Consider the following 17,566-nt stretch of genomic DNA (forward strand, 5'->3'; position numbering starts at 1 on the left):
AAGGTCATCATCTATCACACACATACAAAAAAATGGGGTCATCCCATCAATTTGGGCCGGATCAGCAATTTAACTCAATACCTTATCCAACACCCGATCTGGATTCGGATAATCCATTTACATGATTGGATCGGATGCAGATTTAACCCATTCCATCTGATTAAGATTTGGATCTCATTAAATTTTATTTATTATAACTGATAAATTCAATACTCTACATTTAAATAAATTTATTATATATAAAGTTTAAAATTAATTATCATTTTAACTTATTAGTTTTCATTTTTAAAATTTAAAGACAGCAAAGCATTCTTGCATTTTTAAATAAATTCCGATTTCGATAGAACCAAATCCCATCGGAAATTCGTAAATCTAATGAGATTTCGTATCGGATTCGTTTTAGGATGCACCCGGATCTGGATTAAATCTTACTCGGACCCACCTGCTAAATGATTGGAAAGTGCCACCCGACCCGTAACAGTATAGCTCTGAACACCAAATTGTGTAAAACGAAAAGGGTAAAACAGTAATTTCGCAAGCAATCCCGAAAGCGGAGTTGGTGCATTGTACATGGAAGCATTTTTATTGCTCCAAAGTCGGGTTGTTTAGATTTTGGGTGCGACTCCAGTTCGTGGATTCTCGCTCGTCTCTCCTGGAGGAGGGAAAGCGAAATTCCTGTTTTTTACCGGTTTGATGTTCGGCGGTCAACTCGTCCTCCAATTTTGACCTTTTACAAATCAATTTTTCTCCCCTTCCAGTCTCTACCAACGCAACGAGACGCAACTTTTCTACCTTCGAAGATTCCAATTGTCTCGAGACATTTTCATTTTTGGATTTGCAGATCGATTAATTGATTGGTCGGCGAAGAGTTTCAGATCAAAGCTTCAATCATGTCAATGTCGGATTCTGATACGTCCTCTCATGGAGAGTACAAGAACTTCAAGCAAATTAGCCGCGATAGTGAGTTTCTCTTTCTTTCTCAAACTTTCTGTTTTAACTATGGCTCGCCCCCTAGGCTTTGGATTAGTCGTCTCTTCCGGCAATCTTACTGATCAACGATGATTGTTTGTAATTTCTCTTATTAGTTCTAGTGGTGATTGACATTCATCTTGGCACTAATGTTTTTGCTTCCTTAGATCCGTCTTACATAATCTTAATTTGTTTTAATTCGTGCTGTCATGCTGTGTATTTGTTAATGGCATGTTGCATGGAGAGGCATTTCTTTTGTTTGTTTGTAATATTTTGGGTCTAAAGCGAGGATGGGCTCCGCTTATATTTCTTCTTTCTCATTTTCGATGTAAGAACAATTGGTCACTGTTGAATCTCGACGTTAAACACATGTAACTGCTATTGCTGCCTTGGAGATGGTTTATGTTTGCACTTTTCTTATGTTAGATAATAATGACCATGGTGGTTAACCAAAAAGGAGGACAAAAAGGTGACCTTCCAGATACTTGTAGAAATATGCTGCCATCTTTTCCTGGTAGGGTAGGTGGGAAGCGGCATAATCTACACCTTGAAGGTTTAACTTTGAGGTATCTAGGTCTTCTACTGAGGCAATCCTGGGTCAGATGAATATATATATATATACATTACTTTGTGTGCCTGCCTATAATTTGTGGTGCAATTGCTAAATCTGCACAATTCCCCCTTCATGTATGGTTACCTGATGCCATGGAAGGACCTTCTCCTATTTCAACTGTTGTACGTGCTGTTACTATGGTAGGGGCCGGAATTTTTCTTGTAGCCAGCTTCGTCCTCTTTTCACGGTCATACCTTACATAATGATTCTTATTTCTTTGATAGGGATGGCCCCCGTTTGGGAGTACTTACTTTTAAGTACTTGTTCAAATAAGCATTTATTTTGGCCGGGACAGCACCAATAAGCACTTATGTGCATATGGGAAAAAAGCTGAAATAAGTGCTTATTCCAGAAAATAAGCCTGTTTTGAAGAAGCCAAATATTTGTCTTATTTTTAAGTGCTTATTAAGTTTGTGGCCCGTCTTGGCCCATCACGTAATTTTTAAAATATCTATACTATCTCTGTTTGAAAGAAGTGCTTATTCAGCCAACACTCATAAGCACTTATTAATAAGCAGTTATCACACTTTTTTTTTGAGAAAGTGCTTATCCTATAAGCACATTTTTTTATCCAATAAGCACTCCCAAACAGGGCATAATAACAGTACAATTAGGAGCTACTTTGGCACTTTCTCAAAATGACATCAAGAGAAGTTTAGCCTATTCTATAATGTGTTGTGTCGTTGTCTATATATTATGTATATCAGTAATTGGCACTCCAATCAAGATAGTGAATAGAATAAGAACAAGTTGCACTTTCTGTGGGCCTGTGGTAAGCGATTAGAGATCATTTAATAAATCTGAAGGTAGTGTATATATGTGTGAACAAAGAGGATGGAGGGGACTTAGGTACTTATGTATATAAGAGAGATTGAGAGACTAAACTTGTTTGAAAAACTTCCATTTGGATTTTACCTATTGAGCTGCAGAGTGTATAAGCAAATACAGTTTGTACTGAAATGGATGGAATGCAAATCTGCTAATAGAGTCTCTTTCTACTTTTTTTACTTACTTATTTTGGAATTGACATGATATGGTAAGATACAATCAGGTTTGGGAAGATTAATGGCCCCCCTTTCCAGATTCTCTAGATTTTTCCATTTATTATTTTTCAATAGTTGGTATGTTTATCTTTTGGTGAGTCCATTAAGACTGACCTAAATTGGAATTTTGGGATTAGAAGAGAGTTGACAGATGTTTAATTTTAAAGTATTAATGCCATTTCTCTCCGTGAAGGTTTAAAAGTTGTTTTTATTTCATATGAAGATAAGGCCAGTTTGAGTTTGGGCCCTTGATATCCAGAGGGTCTGCTCTAAAGAATCTTTGTTTGAACAATGAATTCTGAACCAAATATGATTCTTTTTTTTTTTTTTGTTGAAGCTAAAAGAATAAATCCTCAGAATGAGTTATATGAAGGGATAGGAAATCCATCATATGGACGTCCAAGATTGCGGAATAAAGGGGGCGAATTACAAAATTTTTTTCTTTCCCTTCAACTGGGAATCGAATTCCCTATTTAGAAAATCATATTTTCAAGGATCATTCTTGAACCATAAACTGAACCAGATCTGAACCAAAAGGAGGAGAGAGATAATACCTGATACAGAGAAACAATATATCTCAATTGAGGTGTTCACGCCCAAGGTGAAAACCAAAATATGCTTTCACTGAAGATGACGCAGTGCAAGGTGGAGCAAAATCAGCAATGTCCTTCCTAAAAACTTGATTCTTCCCAAGAACACCTGGACGGCTTGTGAATACAACTCCTACCAATCTTTTCTCCAAAAGATTGGAATCAAGATCCAATCTTGATTTCTCCCAAGGAATGGAGATCGAACTGCTATAGGCGGCGGCTAAAGAGAATTTGCAGGGTGCAGAATTCTCTCTTCTGTGATCTCAGCTCTGAAGACAAGACTGCTGATTGTCTGTTGTGTTGGATGTCTAAAGGCTACCGCCCCTCTTCCTTTTATAGACTTAAAGGGATCAGCTCCTAATCCCATTAGGAGTTGCTAACCCAAATCTTATCTGGATTAGAAGTCCCTTTAAGATAATGGATAATCCTTATCTTATCTGTGGATTAGATCGGCCAGCTCCTAATCTAATTAGGAAGTTTCCAAATCTAAATCTCATTTAGATCTTGGACTCTCTAAGTGGATAAGGTGTGGGCCCAATCCTATCAGTTGATCTTATCTCAGAATTCGCCCCTTAAAGACTAATCAAATTAGCCCAGTTCGAAATGGGCTTAAGGCCCATTTAGGGTTATGTATTCATTAAGCCTTTCAAACTGTTGCCCAGTTGGGCTTCCTTGTATGGCATGAGACCCAAACATTGATCTACACATCAGCCACATGGGTTCAGCCCAGCCTTTGTTACAAGGCCTGGCCGAATGCACTATTATGGATAGTGCACCCCCTGAAACCCATCAGATGGGCTCTATGGGCCCAACACTTACCCTAAGTGGTCCTTGGGCCAAGCCACCTTGTAACACCCAGGGATTGTGGGCAGATGCAAGATTAGCCCATCAGGTATTATCCTCAATGGCCTTACACTTAACCTCTCAGCCCATAATGATCATACACTGCCCGGCAAGAGAGGACCTCTCATTCGGCTGCAAGGAATAGTGTTGCACTCTCTCAAGCATGGATCCCGAAAATTAAAACCTTTTGCAAATCATTTCGAAACCATAATATATATACTTTATATCTCATATAAAATATATTTTGCAAAACAAATCTCAACGATTGAAATCGGCTGCCGACAGTCTTGGTTTCCATCAGTGAGAGTGCATCCCCGATCATTACCTTTGTCCGACAAAGGGGCTGATCCTGTCACTACGATCACCCACTCAGATGAATTTTTAGACTGTCCCAACATACCCAGGTTTTGACCCCCACTAAGGATCTCACTGATTATTACATCAAAGACAGCCCAATCCGACACCTAGTGCAGTATCATAATCGAGTCTAGGGGTCAGGTGTAACTTTCCAGTTTTGCCCATCAATCTTCAAGGTCCAGGGCAATACTGGAAATCTGGTCCAGTTCAAAGATTCAATTAATCCCACACTGTGTGTGCTTAGGCTCTCACCTTGGTAGCTGAGACAAGCCACCCCAACCGACTTGGTGGCACCACAGTGTCAGCCTTATCAGGATAAGTCTCCCCAGACCGACCCACTGGCTGTGAACATTCTAAACTAACACGAGTCTCATTAAGTGTCCATTTTAAGGGTATTACACAGAAATATACCAAGGGAACATGAATCAAATATGCACTTTTATTCATTTACAATAAATTCATAAAGTACATCATTTTGATTGAAGCTAAGGGCATACAAAACTGTCTAACATTATAAACCTTGAAAAAGAATTAGTTCCCACAATTTTCATAAATCTAAACTTAGAAGTGAAAATAATCACAAATTAATCAGAAATAGAGTAATGCAATCGGGAAAGAAATAAAGAGATTGAAAGTTTCACGTGCTTGAATTGTGAGATTGTCTTATACCACTGTTCCCAAGCCTAGATGAATGAGGGATGCATCAGGTTGGCAAACGACACTAGATCTTTTCCTAAACTCTCATGAACATGGATCCTGATTTGTCTTTTTGTGCTTATGCTTGGGTAGTAGGACGTTTTTCGGAAATGATGCACTACATCCTAACCTGATTGTAGTGTTGAATGGGTAAGGGTTTGCTAGGACGGTCCTTGTAAATGTCCTACGACAATAATGCCTGGTTGGGTGTTAAATAGGCAAGGGTTCTTGCATCCCTGGATAGATGCCAGTTAAAGAAGCTAGTCCAAGAGGTATAACTTCATTTAGCCACTAGGGATGTTGGAATATTAACAGGAAAGACTATGGAATTGCTAGACACTATGAAGGGAAGAAGGGATAATACTGCATGCTTACAAGAAACTAAATGGTACACGGGAGAAGTAAATAATAGAAATGGAGTAGCAATATTAGTAGATAAGGATTTAATAAGTGAAATTGTAAATGTTAAAAGAATTGGAGATAGAATAATTATAATTTGACTTGTTTTAGGTGAAGAAATCATTAACGTTATTAGTGCATATGCACCTCAAATGGGTTTAGAAGAAAACATTAAAAACAATGTTGGGAAAATTTAGAAAAATTAATCCAAGAAACTCCAATGAAAATAAGATTTTTATAGGAGACTTAAATGGGCATGTGGGGAAAAGAAGTGCAAGATATGAAATGGTGCATAAAGGATTTGCATTTAGGGAGAGGAATAAAATAGGAAATACAATCTTAGCATTTGTAGTAGCTTATGAGAATCCATTGGGTCCAAAGGACGACTAATGGCATGGTTGATGCTTTGGAAAATCAAGGGGTTGAGAGACCTCAATTGTTTTAGGCTCATTTGTTATTTTTGATCTTGGAGATATGCCGTTTTATCTCCAAGTGTATTGTATTTCTCTTATCTTTCTTTAATTAATGAAAGCTTTAGTTATTGATAGAAAAATGCAGTAGCTTATGATATGACAATTCTAAACACATCCAAAAGAAGGATGAGCACTTGGAAGAAAAATTACTTATTTTTGGGAGGGAGATTCACTTTGATTAGGTCCACTTTGGCAAATATGCCAGTGTCTTTCCTATATGTTTTTAAAATTCTAGTGGGTGTGAGCAAAAGACTAGAAAAGTTAATGAGAGATTTTTTGTGGGAGTCTGGGGAGCAAAGGAAGGACGATAGGGTCAGTTGGGACTTAGTTTGCAAGAGTAAAGCTGATCGTGGTCTAGGTTTAGGGAGTATTCAGAAGAGAAACCAAGCTCCATTTGGGAAGTGGTTGTGGAGGCTGCCTTTGGACAAGGAGAAATTGTGGACTAAGGCGGTTTTTAGCATTCATGGGTTGTTGGCTGATGGTTGGGATGCTGGAGTGCTGGCTTGAGCTAAAAATGCTTCTCCTTGGAGGTCTATACCTGCTGTCCTTCCTCTTTTCCTACCATTCGACAGGTACAATCTTTGCTCAAGGGACCTTGTTAAATTCTGGGAACATGTTTGGGTGGGTGAGTCATGATTGAAAGTTCAATTGCCTTCTTTGTTTGTTTGTTTGTTTTTTTTTTTTTTTTTTTTGTAGAAGGTAAAGTATTTTATTAAATCAAAGAACAATACAATGGAGCCTTGGGCATTAGAAGCTGCCTAGGGCCACCTCAGATTACAATCTCATTCAAGACTGAGAACTATTCAATTTCCTTCTTTGTTCTCTATCTCAAGTTTTAAGGATGACTCAGTGTTTTCTCTCTTGATTCCCTCTGTCTCAACTTCAGGGTTTGATTGGGATTTGGGCTTTAGGAGAGGGATTAGAGATTTAGAACTAGACCTTGTGTTGGGCCTGCTCACCCTACTTCAAGAAGTCTTCTTGGACCCTTCAAAACCTGATGGTAGAATATGGATTTTAGTTCCCTTTGGTTCCTTCTCTTGTGCCTCTTTCTTTAGAGTCTTGAACCAACCTTCCGTCAATTTTGGGCTGCCTTTTCCTGTTAAAGAAGTGTGGGGAAAGCCAATTCCTCTGAGAATAGGGGCCTTCTGTTGGGAAGCTCTCTTGGGGAAAATCAACACTTGTGATTTGCTTCAAAGAAAAAGACCTTCTTGGTGCTTGTCTCTCAACCGGTGCATTTCTGTGCAAGGCCAATGGCGAGAGCTGTTACCACTTTATTAATTTCTTGTCTGTTTGTCCTATCTATTTGGAATTGGTTTGCTTCTTTTTTTGGTTGTAGGTAGACTCCTCTCCCGGACTTACAAAGCTTGTTTGTCTCTTCGGTGTTAAGTGGGATGGAGAGAAGGGGTAAAGTACCTTGGAGATGCACCAGAGCTGCTATATGCTGGACAACGTGGGAAGAAAGGAATCAAAGGGTTTTCCTAGATAAGGAATGGAGCTTAAGTGCAACTCTGGAGGTTGTTACAGTTAGAGTGCTTCAGTGGGTGAAATCCTTGAAAATGTTTGAGGATATTCCAACAGGGCTGCTGATTAATAATTGGGAGGAAGTGGCCAAATCTGCACCTAGGAAAGCTGTCTCTAATCCCTTGTGGTCTCCACGAGCTGAAGGGTTCATAAAGTTAAACTTTGATGGAAGCAGTGAAGGCAACCCGGGCCATAAGGTATTGGAGGTGTATTCAGAAATGAGGAAGGACAGGTGTTGGCTATTTTCTCTGAGTAAGTTGGTGATTCTCTCAGGGCTGAAATCTTGGCTTCTTTAGAAGGTTTAAAAGGGCAAAGGAATTAAATATCCACAATCTAATCATAGAAGGCGATTCCAAGGTAGTTATTTTTGCTGGTTAGAAAAGGAAGAGAATGGTCTATGGGAATTTGTAAATGAAAAGAAGAAATTCTAATGGCTCTCTAGAGGTATGGAAGTAAGACTTCAGTGGGTCAAAAGTAAGGGCGAGCATTCGGTTTATTTGGTTAAATACCGAATCGAATAAACCAAACTAAAAAATAAAAACCAAAAATTCGTAAGGGAGATACCAACCCTTGACCTATTACATTCAATACCTGAGAGATGGCTAGGGGAGGATTGAAGGAGGAAGGAGATTTTATCATGTCAACAAGCTGGAGAAGGACCTTGAAGGTTGAGGCTAAGCAGTTTCTTTTTGAAAGCTTTAGGGTGAAAAGGAAGAAAGCTTTGAAAATTAAAGAACTAAACAAGGATATGGTATTACTAGTTGGGAAAGAAGCTGTAGTTTGGTTTCGGACATTCTTGGAGAAAGCAGTTCAGGTGAGTGGAAAGTTAGAGTGCAAAGAATCAAATGAGGTTAATGGTAGGAGATTTGTAGCAGTGAGGAGGAAGAACTCTAGAGGAAGGTTTGTGGCTTTGTTGGAGTTTTTCGGGGAAGGAAAAAAAAACAAATGGTTTGTTTCCCTGAAGGAAAGTTGGGGATTGGATGGAAATAAGTGTCAACTGTTTTGAAGGACTTCTTTGCCCGAGAGGGATTTGGAGAAGGTAGCAGCTGTGAGAAGGAAGAACAGTTACAGGTAGTGAATGGAGTTGGTGGAGCTAGGAAACAAGAGTTCCAGAAAGAGGTTGTAAGTGTACATATTCTGGGTAAAGCAGCAAAAGATTGCAGAATAGTATGCAATGAGCTCAAGAATGAGTGAGAGAAAAAGTTTATAGTAACTTCTACAGTACCTCCGAAAAATTGAAGGACAGTTGCAGAAGAGTTATTAAAGAAGTTAAACTTGAACTGTACTATCATCTTAACCCCCTTTGAGTCTTGTAAGGCCTTTCTTTAGGTAGTTGGAGAGGAGTTACAACTATATGCTTTGTGTTGTAAATAGCAATCAGCTTCTGTATCTATCACAAAATGGATCCCTCATTCAAACTCTAAGGATCTGCATGCAAGGGACAAAGTAATAGTTCGGATATTGGGTCTGCCGTTTTATCTTTGGACCTCAGAGGTGTTTGATTCTATAGCTGCTCTGTGTTAGGCAAGACTAGAAGGTTCCTTTGTGGAAGACCTCCATTCAGCTGCAATTTGCTTGAGTAATGTGCATCTGGAAGATATCCCTCGTTCAGTAAAGCTGATGGTTGATGGAGTGTTCTATGTAGCCTGGCTGGTTACAGCCATTGAAGTTGCCTTGTGGAGTGAGGGGAGAAGGAAGGAGGATGAGAAGGTTGAAGAAGAAAGGCTATGTGGAAGTGAGGGATTGGTGTATTCAGATTTGGCTGACACTTGTATTAAAATGGTATTCTTGGGAAAGGATAACTCAAAAGGAAAGTTACCAGCAACCAAGGGGAAAGAGCCATTAGGAGAAGAGGAAAAGGTGGTGAGCTACAGGTCTTATGCTCAGGTTCTGACAAAAAGAGGGAGTAGGAAGGAGGCTATTCGACAGGTTTCACCAAATAAGAGTGGTTCTAGTCAAGGTGGAGAGAAAGGACTGAAACATTCTTTAAAAAAGCAAGGGGGTAAGGTGGTAAGAGTAGAGGGACATGTGGGCACAAGTAAGAGGGAACTTGTCTTAGCCATAGGGAAAGTTGTTCTAATGGGCCTAAAGAGGGCAGGTGGGGTGGGCCCACGTGGGCACAAGGGATTACTGCAGCCCAAAAGAGGGCAGTTGGGATGGGCCAAGTCATTTCAAAGGCTGATTGTCAACAAGTCCTTAAAGGAGTGTTTGGGTTTGGCCCAGCCAGCCCACTTAAAATGAAGTCATGTGATCACTTAAGTGGTCACGTGGGCCAACTAAAGGGACAGATGATGGACTCTAACTTTGGTCCATCATCTTCTCCAATTCGAAGGGACGCAGGGAGGGGAGGTTCTGGGAGTTTCAGCTTGTTGCTGTGGATACCTGTGTTAGCGCCGGAGCTAGGCTCGCCGGAAAGACGTAATCCAAGAAACAAGAGAACCGGTTTAACAGAGGGTGTAGCAAAGGAGGACGATTTTTTGGAACTCAGTGAGGAAGATTCTGAGTTTGATGAATTTGAAACTTCAAGTATTGGGAGTGTTCGACCAGAGAAATCCTTTGGGTTTCGAGGGGATGAAAGTTTTGACACAGTGCTGCTTTTCTTGGAGGAAGAAGAAGGCGAAAAAGATGACGGTGATACTATTATCATCACCTCTGAAGTCACCTTGGAGGTGGGTAGGGAAGAAGAGATGCCAACCAGCCTGGATATTGGAAACTGCCCGGGGGATCCAGAAGCTATCTCGAGGTCTCAACAGGTGCAGGGTGTTGCGGTTTTGGTTTCTAACTTTTCTTTTGAGCAAAGTAGTGGTGTAACCAGTAAGGGGGCACCGGTTTCTCAAGTTCAGCCGCTCATTCAACTTTAGTCTACCACTGAACCTCCGGAAACCGGTTCTTGTAGGTTTAGTCCCAAGACAAAAACTTTCTTTGGAAGTCCTTCAACAAAACCATCCTCTCCAGGTATGTTAGTCTTTGATTTTAAGAATACTAATGAGCCTTCTATGAGTGCAACAAATTTTATCCAGACCCTTCCATTGTCTACCACAATCTAGCAGGTTTTGGTTAGAGATAAGGAAGAAGGGTTTAATGGAGGGAGTATGGAAGCTGAATGGAAGGCACAAGGTGATAAAATCTGGGATTTAGTCTTTGATTCCTTTGAGGAGCTGACTAGGAGGGTTGCAGAAGTTGGATACATTGAAGAAGACTTGAATCTATTGGAGGCTAGCCAGAGAAAAAGGAAGGAAAGGAATGAGGGTGAGGGAATGTGGAAGCCACCGATGAATCAAATGGTTGAAGAGATGGGCTTGAAACTGAAAGAAGTAGTGAGTGTCATAGCATATTCCAAAAAGAAGGGGAAGAAGGAAAAAGATCGTCCAAGAAAGAGGAAGCTTTCGGAGGTAGAAATTTAAGGGACGGTGGTAGACAATGGAAGGAAAAAAACCAAGTAAGGGATGGTGGTGTCTAGGGTGGAAATTTAAGTAATTCAATGAAGTTATTGAGCTGGAATGCCAGAGGGTTAGGTAGTGCTAGGAAAAGGAGGGTAATAAAGGATTTGATTAGAAAGGAAAACCCGGATATAGTCTTGCTTCAAGAAACAAAAGTGGAAGTTTGGGATAGGAAATGGGTAAGAAGTGTGTGGTGTTCTAGAGGAGTAGGGTGGTCTTTTCTGCCGTCCTGCGGAGCTTCGGGAGGTTTAGTGACTTTGTGGAGGAAAGAGATAGTGGAGCCAATGGAAGAGCTAATAGGTCGGTTTACGGTTTCTTTGAAATTTAAGGGTGTGGGAGAAGAGTTTACCTGGGTGATGACGAATGTCTATGGCCCGAATAGATATGGAGAGAGAGGCGAAATGTGGGAAGAGCTCTATGACATAAGGGGTTTGTGGGAGGGTTCGTGGTGTTTAGGTGGGGATTTTAACATGATTAGGTTTACAAATGAGACCAATAAGCCCAATCAAGTGATCACAATTAGCATGAGGAGATTCAATGAGTTTATTGATGAGTGTGGTTTGTTAGAAATCCACCTCCAACAAGTTGTCTTCACTTGGTCCAACCTACAGTCTAACCCAAGATGCTCTAAGCTGGATAGGTTCATCTTTAGTTTAGATCGAGGAGAGCATTGGTTAGGTCTATCAGCTAGGGCCTTGCCAAGAGTCACTTCAGACCATTGGCCGATAAGCATTGGAACTAGGAATTTTCTGAGTGGGCGTAAACCTTTCAAATTTGAAAATATGTGGTTAACACATCCAGACTATACCCAAAAGGTCAAAGAATGGTGGAGTGAAGAAGTGGTGGGTACCCTTGGGAGGGGTGTCAAATTTCACAGGAAAATTCAAAGGCTAAAATGTAAAATTAAAGAGTGGAACAGGGAGCATTTTAGGGGAGTGGAGGAGAAGAATATAAGTGTTATTTCCCAGAATGAACTTTTGGATGAAAAAGAAGGACACAACTCTCTCTTAGAAGAAGAAAGGACCTTAAGATGGAATATAAAGAAAGAATTGGAAGAGATAGTGCTAAGGGAAGAGATGTGTTGGAGACAAAAATCAAGGCATCAATGGGTTAAGGAAGGGAATGGTAATACTAAATTTTTCCACGCAACCGCTAATGGAAGGAGAAAAAACTTCGTGGAAAAGTTAGAGATTAATGGCGAAGTAGTGGATGATCAAGAGGAGATTGCTAATGTTTTTATGAATCATTTCAAGGCAGTTTACAAAAAAATGGGGGGATGTGAGGCTTAAAGTAGATGGGTTAGAGTGGCCTAGATTGGGCTCATAGGTGGCAAATCAGTTGGAAGAGGAGTTTGAATTGGAAGAAATAAAGGGAGTCGTGTTTTCAATGGATAGATTTAAAGCTCTTGGACCTGATGGTTTCATTATGGCTTTCTTTCAGGATTGCTGGGATATCATCAAGTTAGATCTGTTGGCAGTATTTGAGGAGTTTGTGGAGACTCACTTTATAAGTCCAGGGATTAACTCCACCTTCCTAGCTTTGATCCCTAAAAAGGGAGAGGCTGTTCAATCGAAAGACTTTAGACCTATCAGTCTAGTGACTAGCATTTATAAGATTTTGGCCAAAGTGTTGTCGTTAAGGTTAAAATCAGCCCTGCCAACTTTAATAAGCCAATCACAAGGGGCCTTTATTCAAGGTAGACAGATCATAGATCAAATCTTGATAGCAAATGAATGTGTGGAGGACTTCAAGAGAAGGGGGAAGAGAGGTTTTGTATGTAAACTGGACTTGGAGAAAGCGTATGACATGGTTGATTGGTCTTTTCTATTGGAAGCCCTGAGGAATTTTGGGTTTGGAGAGAAATGGTGTGGCTGGATTGGGGCTTGTTTAAAAACTTGTCATTTTTCAGTTTTAGTTAATGGAGTGGTTAGAGACTTCTTTCTAGCCTCTAGAGGGTTGAGACAAGGGGATCCTCTTTCTCCTTTCCTTTTCACCTTGGTAGCTGATGTATTTAGTAGGCTTATTTTGAGAGTTGATGGGTTGGATATTTTTAGAGGATGGAGGGTAGGAAGAGAGGGTATTGTGGTGTCATACTTGCAATTTGCGGATGACACAATCATTTTTTGTTAGTTTGGAGATCCCTCAAAGGCTAGAAACTTGAAAGGAGTAATAAAGTTGTTTGAATGCGTGTCAAAGATGAATGTCAATTTTGAAAAGAATTGTGTAGTGGGGGTAAATTTGGAGATGGAGGAATTGAGTGAGGTAGTAGAGTCCTTAGGTTGCCTTACATCTAGCTGGCCTTTGAAGTACTTGGGTATGCCTTTAGGAGATAATCCAAGAGAAGGAAGATTTTGGAATTCGATTGTAGAAAAATGCACAAAGAAGCTGGCAGTTTGGAAGAGAAACTACATTTCCCTTGGAGGTCGGATCACTTTAATTAGAGCTACTCTTGCGAACTTGCCAACTTACCTTCTATCTGTCTTTAGAATGCCACAAAAGGTGATTTTGAAGGTAGAGAAAGTCATGAGGGATTTCTTGTGGGAGTCAAGGGAAGGGAGGAAGGATCATGTGGTTAGGTGGAAATAGTGTGTAGGAGGAAGGAGTAGGGGGGATTGGGATTAGGCAATCTAAGGAAGAAAAATACAGCATTATTAGGTAAATGGCTATGGAGGTGGCCTCTAGAAAGGGAGAGACTTTGGCATAAAGTGGTAAGGAGTGTGCATGGTGTTGCAGACAATGGATGGGATGCTGGTGTATCTTGGCGTGCTATGCTGAAATCCCCATGAAAGGCTATTCATAGTATTCTTCCCATTTTCTTGAACCTGATCAGGTATGATGTTAGTACCGGAGATAGGGTTTTGTTTTGGGAGGATGTTTGGATTGGTGACTTATCCCTCAAGGACCTCTTTCCCTCCTTGTATTCCATCTTATGTTTTAAAAACGAGCCAATTCAAAGGTTTGTATCATCATCCTTTTATTCTGGCATAAACTGGAATATGGGTTTTAGAAGAGGTTTGAGAGATTCTGAGCTTGACTAGGTTGCTTTGCTCCTCAAAACTATTGATTCTCTTTGCTTGGACCCTCATTCTGTAGATTCCCGTATTTGGATATTTGGAAGCCATTACCTTTGGGTTCCTTTTCTTGTGCCTCTTTCTTTGCTTCCTTGTGCTCCTCTCCATTGCCTCAACCTTTTCATAACAAGGAAGTTTGGTCAAAACCTGTCCCTGCTAAAGTTGGAGCCCTTTGTTGGGAAGTCTCCCTCGGGTAAATCAACACTTTGGATGTTTTGCAAAAAAGAAGACCTAGTCTTTATATCTCTCCTAATTGGTGCATTCTATGCAAAGCTAACGAGGAAAGTTGCTACCATATACTAATCACTTGCCCTTTTGTTGTAGGGCCTTTGGGAAAAGCTTTTTGATCTTTTTGGGTGCAGGTGGATAGAACTGGTGCAGATTTGCAATCTTTTTGATCCTACAACTTTTAGGTGGCCAAAGAGAAGAGGAAGAGTTTTGTGGAGGTGTGTTAGAGTTGCTTTGGTGTGGACTGTGTGGGAGGAACGGAATGCTAGAATCTTTAATGACAAGGAGAGGGATCAAACATGTGGGTAAAATCCTTGGATCTGTTTTCCACTCACACTAACGTTGGCATTAGGAGAAATTGGGAACAAGTAGCTAAAAGTTCTGCAATCAGAAGCAAGCTGGTGGTGGATTGGAAGCCTCCTGATGTAGGCGTCATTAAACTAAATTTTGATGGCAGTAGTTTGGGCAACCCGGGGCCATGTGGAAGGGAGTCTTCAGAAATGATGAGGGTCAGATTGTAGCTCTATTTTCTGGTCCTGTAGGGTGGGGAGACTGCAAATGCTGAACTCCAAGCTGTGTTACAAGGAGCAGAATATGCAAGAGAGTTAGCAGTGGAGCATTTAATGATTGTAGGTGATTCCAAATTGGTTATTGGATGGCTAAAAGAACCAGAGACGACAACCTGGCCGTACAGGGGGGCTTTGAGAAGATTTAAGTGGCTGACTTCAAATATTTCAATCACAGTTCAATGGGAAAGAAGATCGGCAAATGGGCTGGCAGACCTTCTAGCTAAACTAGGAGTACATAGGAATCAGCTCTTTTGGGCTTAATTGTAAGCTTTATGATGTAGTTTGGAGGCTGCACCTCGCGCCTCTTTGTGGGGAATTGTATGATGAATACTTAGTTCTTTATTTAATAAAATTTTCATTATCATTATCTATAAAAAAAACCCGAAAGTTTCAGTTCAATTTTCAGTTATTTTGGTTGAAATCGAATTTTAATAATATATACTCTATCATATATTATAACATATAATATATATTATATATTATAAAATATATATTATGAAATCAAATTTCATTTTATTATATATTAATATATAAATATATAAATATATTATATATAATAATAGAAAGTTTGGTTAACCAAGTTTCTAGTTTTAAAAATTGAAATAAAAAACTGAATTAACCGAACTGATTTAACCAAAAAACTGAATAAACCGAAACTGAAATTTTCTTTTCAGTTTTTTGGTTTTAATCGAATAGTGCTCACCCCTAGTCAAAAGGAGTGCTAACTCATTTGCAAATGCCTTAGCCAAATAGGGTGTAGGGAGGACTCAATCTATATGGGCTTGTTTGTAACTCTTTATGTTAGTGTTGATCTTGGGGAGGGTTAAGGGAGTTTACCCCTCCTCTTGGTTGTTGTACTTGATTCTTTTTTGTTATTAATAAAATTTCTGTTATTGAAAAAAAAAGTGGATCAAATATAAGTCAAAAAGATTTTTTCCTTACTAGGAGAATATAACGAATGATTTGTAAGGATTGCAAAGTTATTCTAGGGGAAGGTGGAATGCTTAACCAAACAATATAGATTAGTGGTAATAGATGTGCACATTAAGAAATGAAAGAGAGAGAGAGGAAAAAATAGGTGTCCAAGAATTAGGTGGGAAAACCTAAAAGGAGAATAACTAGCTCAATTTAGAGGTTGGTTGATAGAATAAGGAAAACGAGCTTTAGATGGAAAAGAGTAATGATATATTGCTTGAAATGGCAAACTACTTAAAGAAAATAGCAAAGGATGTCTTATAAGAATGGGGTCATTTTTGCCTTGTTCTTAGGCCCAATTGGAGTGGATGACTCCCTTAGAGCTGAGATCTTTGTAGTTATGGAAGGAGTCCAGAAAGCCAGGGAGATGAACATTAGAAAACTCTTAATTGAAGGGGATTCGGAGGTGGTGATAGGGTGGCTGAATGCAGACAACAATGGTTTATGGAGGTACAGTAATTAGAGGAGGGAATTTAAGTGGCTGGTGCGGGAGATGGAAGTTAAAATGTGCTGGGTCAAAAGATCAGCCAATTCTCTAGCTGATGGTTTAGCTAAACAAGGGGCAGAAAGAGATTCAATGTTTTGGGCTAAGTTGTCATTTTTGTCTCTACCTATTCATTTGTTTTCTTGATTGTACTTGGAAGATAAGTGTGTTTGTCTTCCTTATGTAACCTCTTTGGTGAATTAATGAAATTGTTATTGATAAAAAAAAAGAATTTAAGGGGAATTGGAAAGTGCTAAAGGAACTTGGTGGTGGAATGAAGAGATACAAAATATAATCAGATTAAAATGAGCATATTACAAAGAATGACAAAATACTAGAAATGCAGGTATTTGGGAAAAATATAAAATCGTAAAAAAGGTATTTAATGGGAATATCCCTCCTTACCTGAGGTGGTTGCATAATTTTCCACGAGCACTAATAGCCATCTTGGCCGATTGTGCCCATTCTAAATAGTTTGTACCATCTAATTTAACTGTGGCAATAATCCTAGGTCCAAAAGAATCACTAGTACTTGCTCCACCTAGTCTTAGGTCATTGGGTTGACTTTTGCTCAGTACTCTAGCCCTCCATTGTTCTCGGAAAAGATTACAAAAACAGTTGTAGGCGGGAAAAAAATTATCTCCTTTGGAGGCCTCAAGTACCCTTTTGGTACTTAGAAACCTCCTCCCACCAAGATTCTGCCTTTGTTGGAAACGGTAGAAGCAAGAGAAAAGGCTGCCGCTCCCTCCAGAGACCTCATAAAGCCCTAGAACTTGAACTGACCCCTTTAGAAGTCACCAATAACTCCAAAAAATCTAGAGCGCCCCATCCTAGGTCAAAATTGAAGAGTCCTAACGTAGACTTGTTTGGGCTTGCCTCGAGGGCATGGTACAAAGGCGGCTCGTAGAATCAGGAATGTAATATGTTTTACATCACATTAACTACTTGAAGTAATGCAATTGAGAAAAAAAGAGATTGTGGGTCTTATATGCTTGAAAATGTTTTATATATTTCTCTTTACTTATTAAAAAAAATGAAGGGAAGATCACTAAAAGAGTTAAAGGGAGATAGAGAGAAAGACAACTATTTAAGTTTCTTAATCTTCTCTTATTTGATTTATAAAAAATGTTTTGTATATTTGATTTTATTTTTGAATTCTCATTTGAATATGCTTTACAAGTTATATTTATGTATTTTAATATTAGATAATAGGTTTTTTAAAACATTTATTTTAAATTTAAAGTTTATATTTTTATTAATATTATGTTTAATAATTTTTTGATTTTTTGCTTTCT

At 39.4% G+C, this 17,566-nt stretch overlaps 1 protein-coding gene across 2 annotated transcripts in view; it reads left to right on the forward strand.

Annotated features, from left to right (window-relative positions):
• Positions 1-529: 529 nt before the first annotated feature.
• Positions 530-17,566, forward strand: part of KEU (Sec1/munc18-like (SM) proteins superfamily) — a 57,971-nt gene continuing 40,934 nt past the window's right edge. For both annotated transcript variants that reach the window (XM_088983644.1, XM_088983645.1), the window contains exon 1: positions 530-960. In XM_088983644.1, coding sequence (XP_088839770.1) covers positions 891-960 — 70 coding nt within the window. In that variant the 5' untranslated portion in view covers positions 530-890. The remainder of the gene's footprint in view (positions 961-17,566) is intronic.

This window comes from Nelumbo lutea, chromosome 4 (genome assembly GCF_056320005.1).
Source record: "Nelumbo lutea isolate HS-2025 chromosome 4, American lotus-T2T, whole genome shotgun sequence".
Taxonomy (NCBI): Eukaryota; Viridiplantae; Streptophyta; class Magnoliopsida; order Proteales; family Nelumbonaceae; genus Nelumbo; species Nelumbo lutea.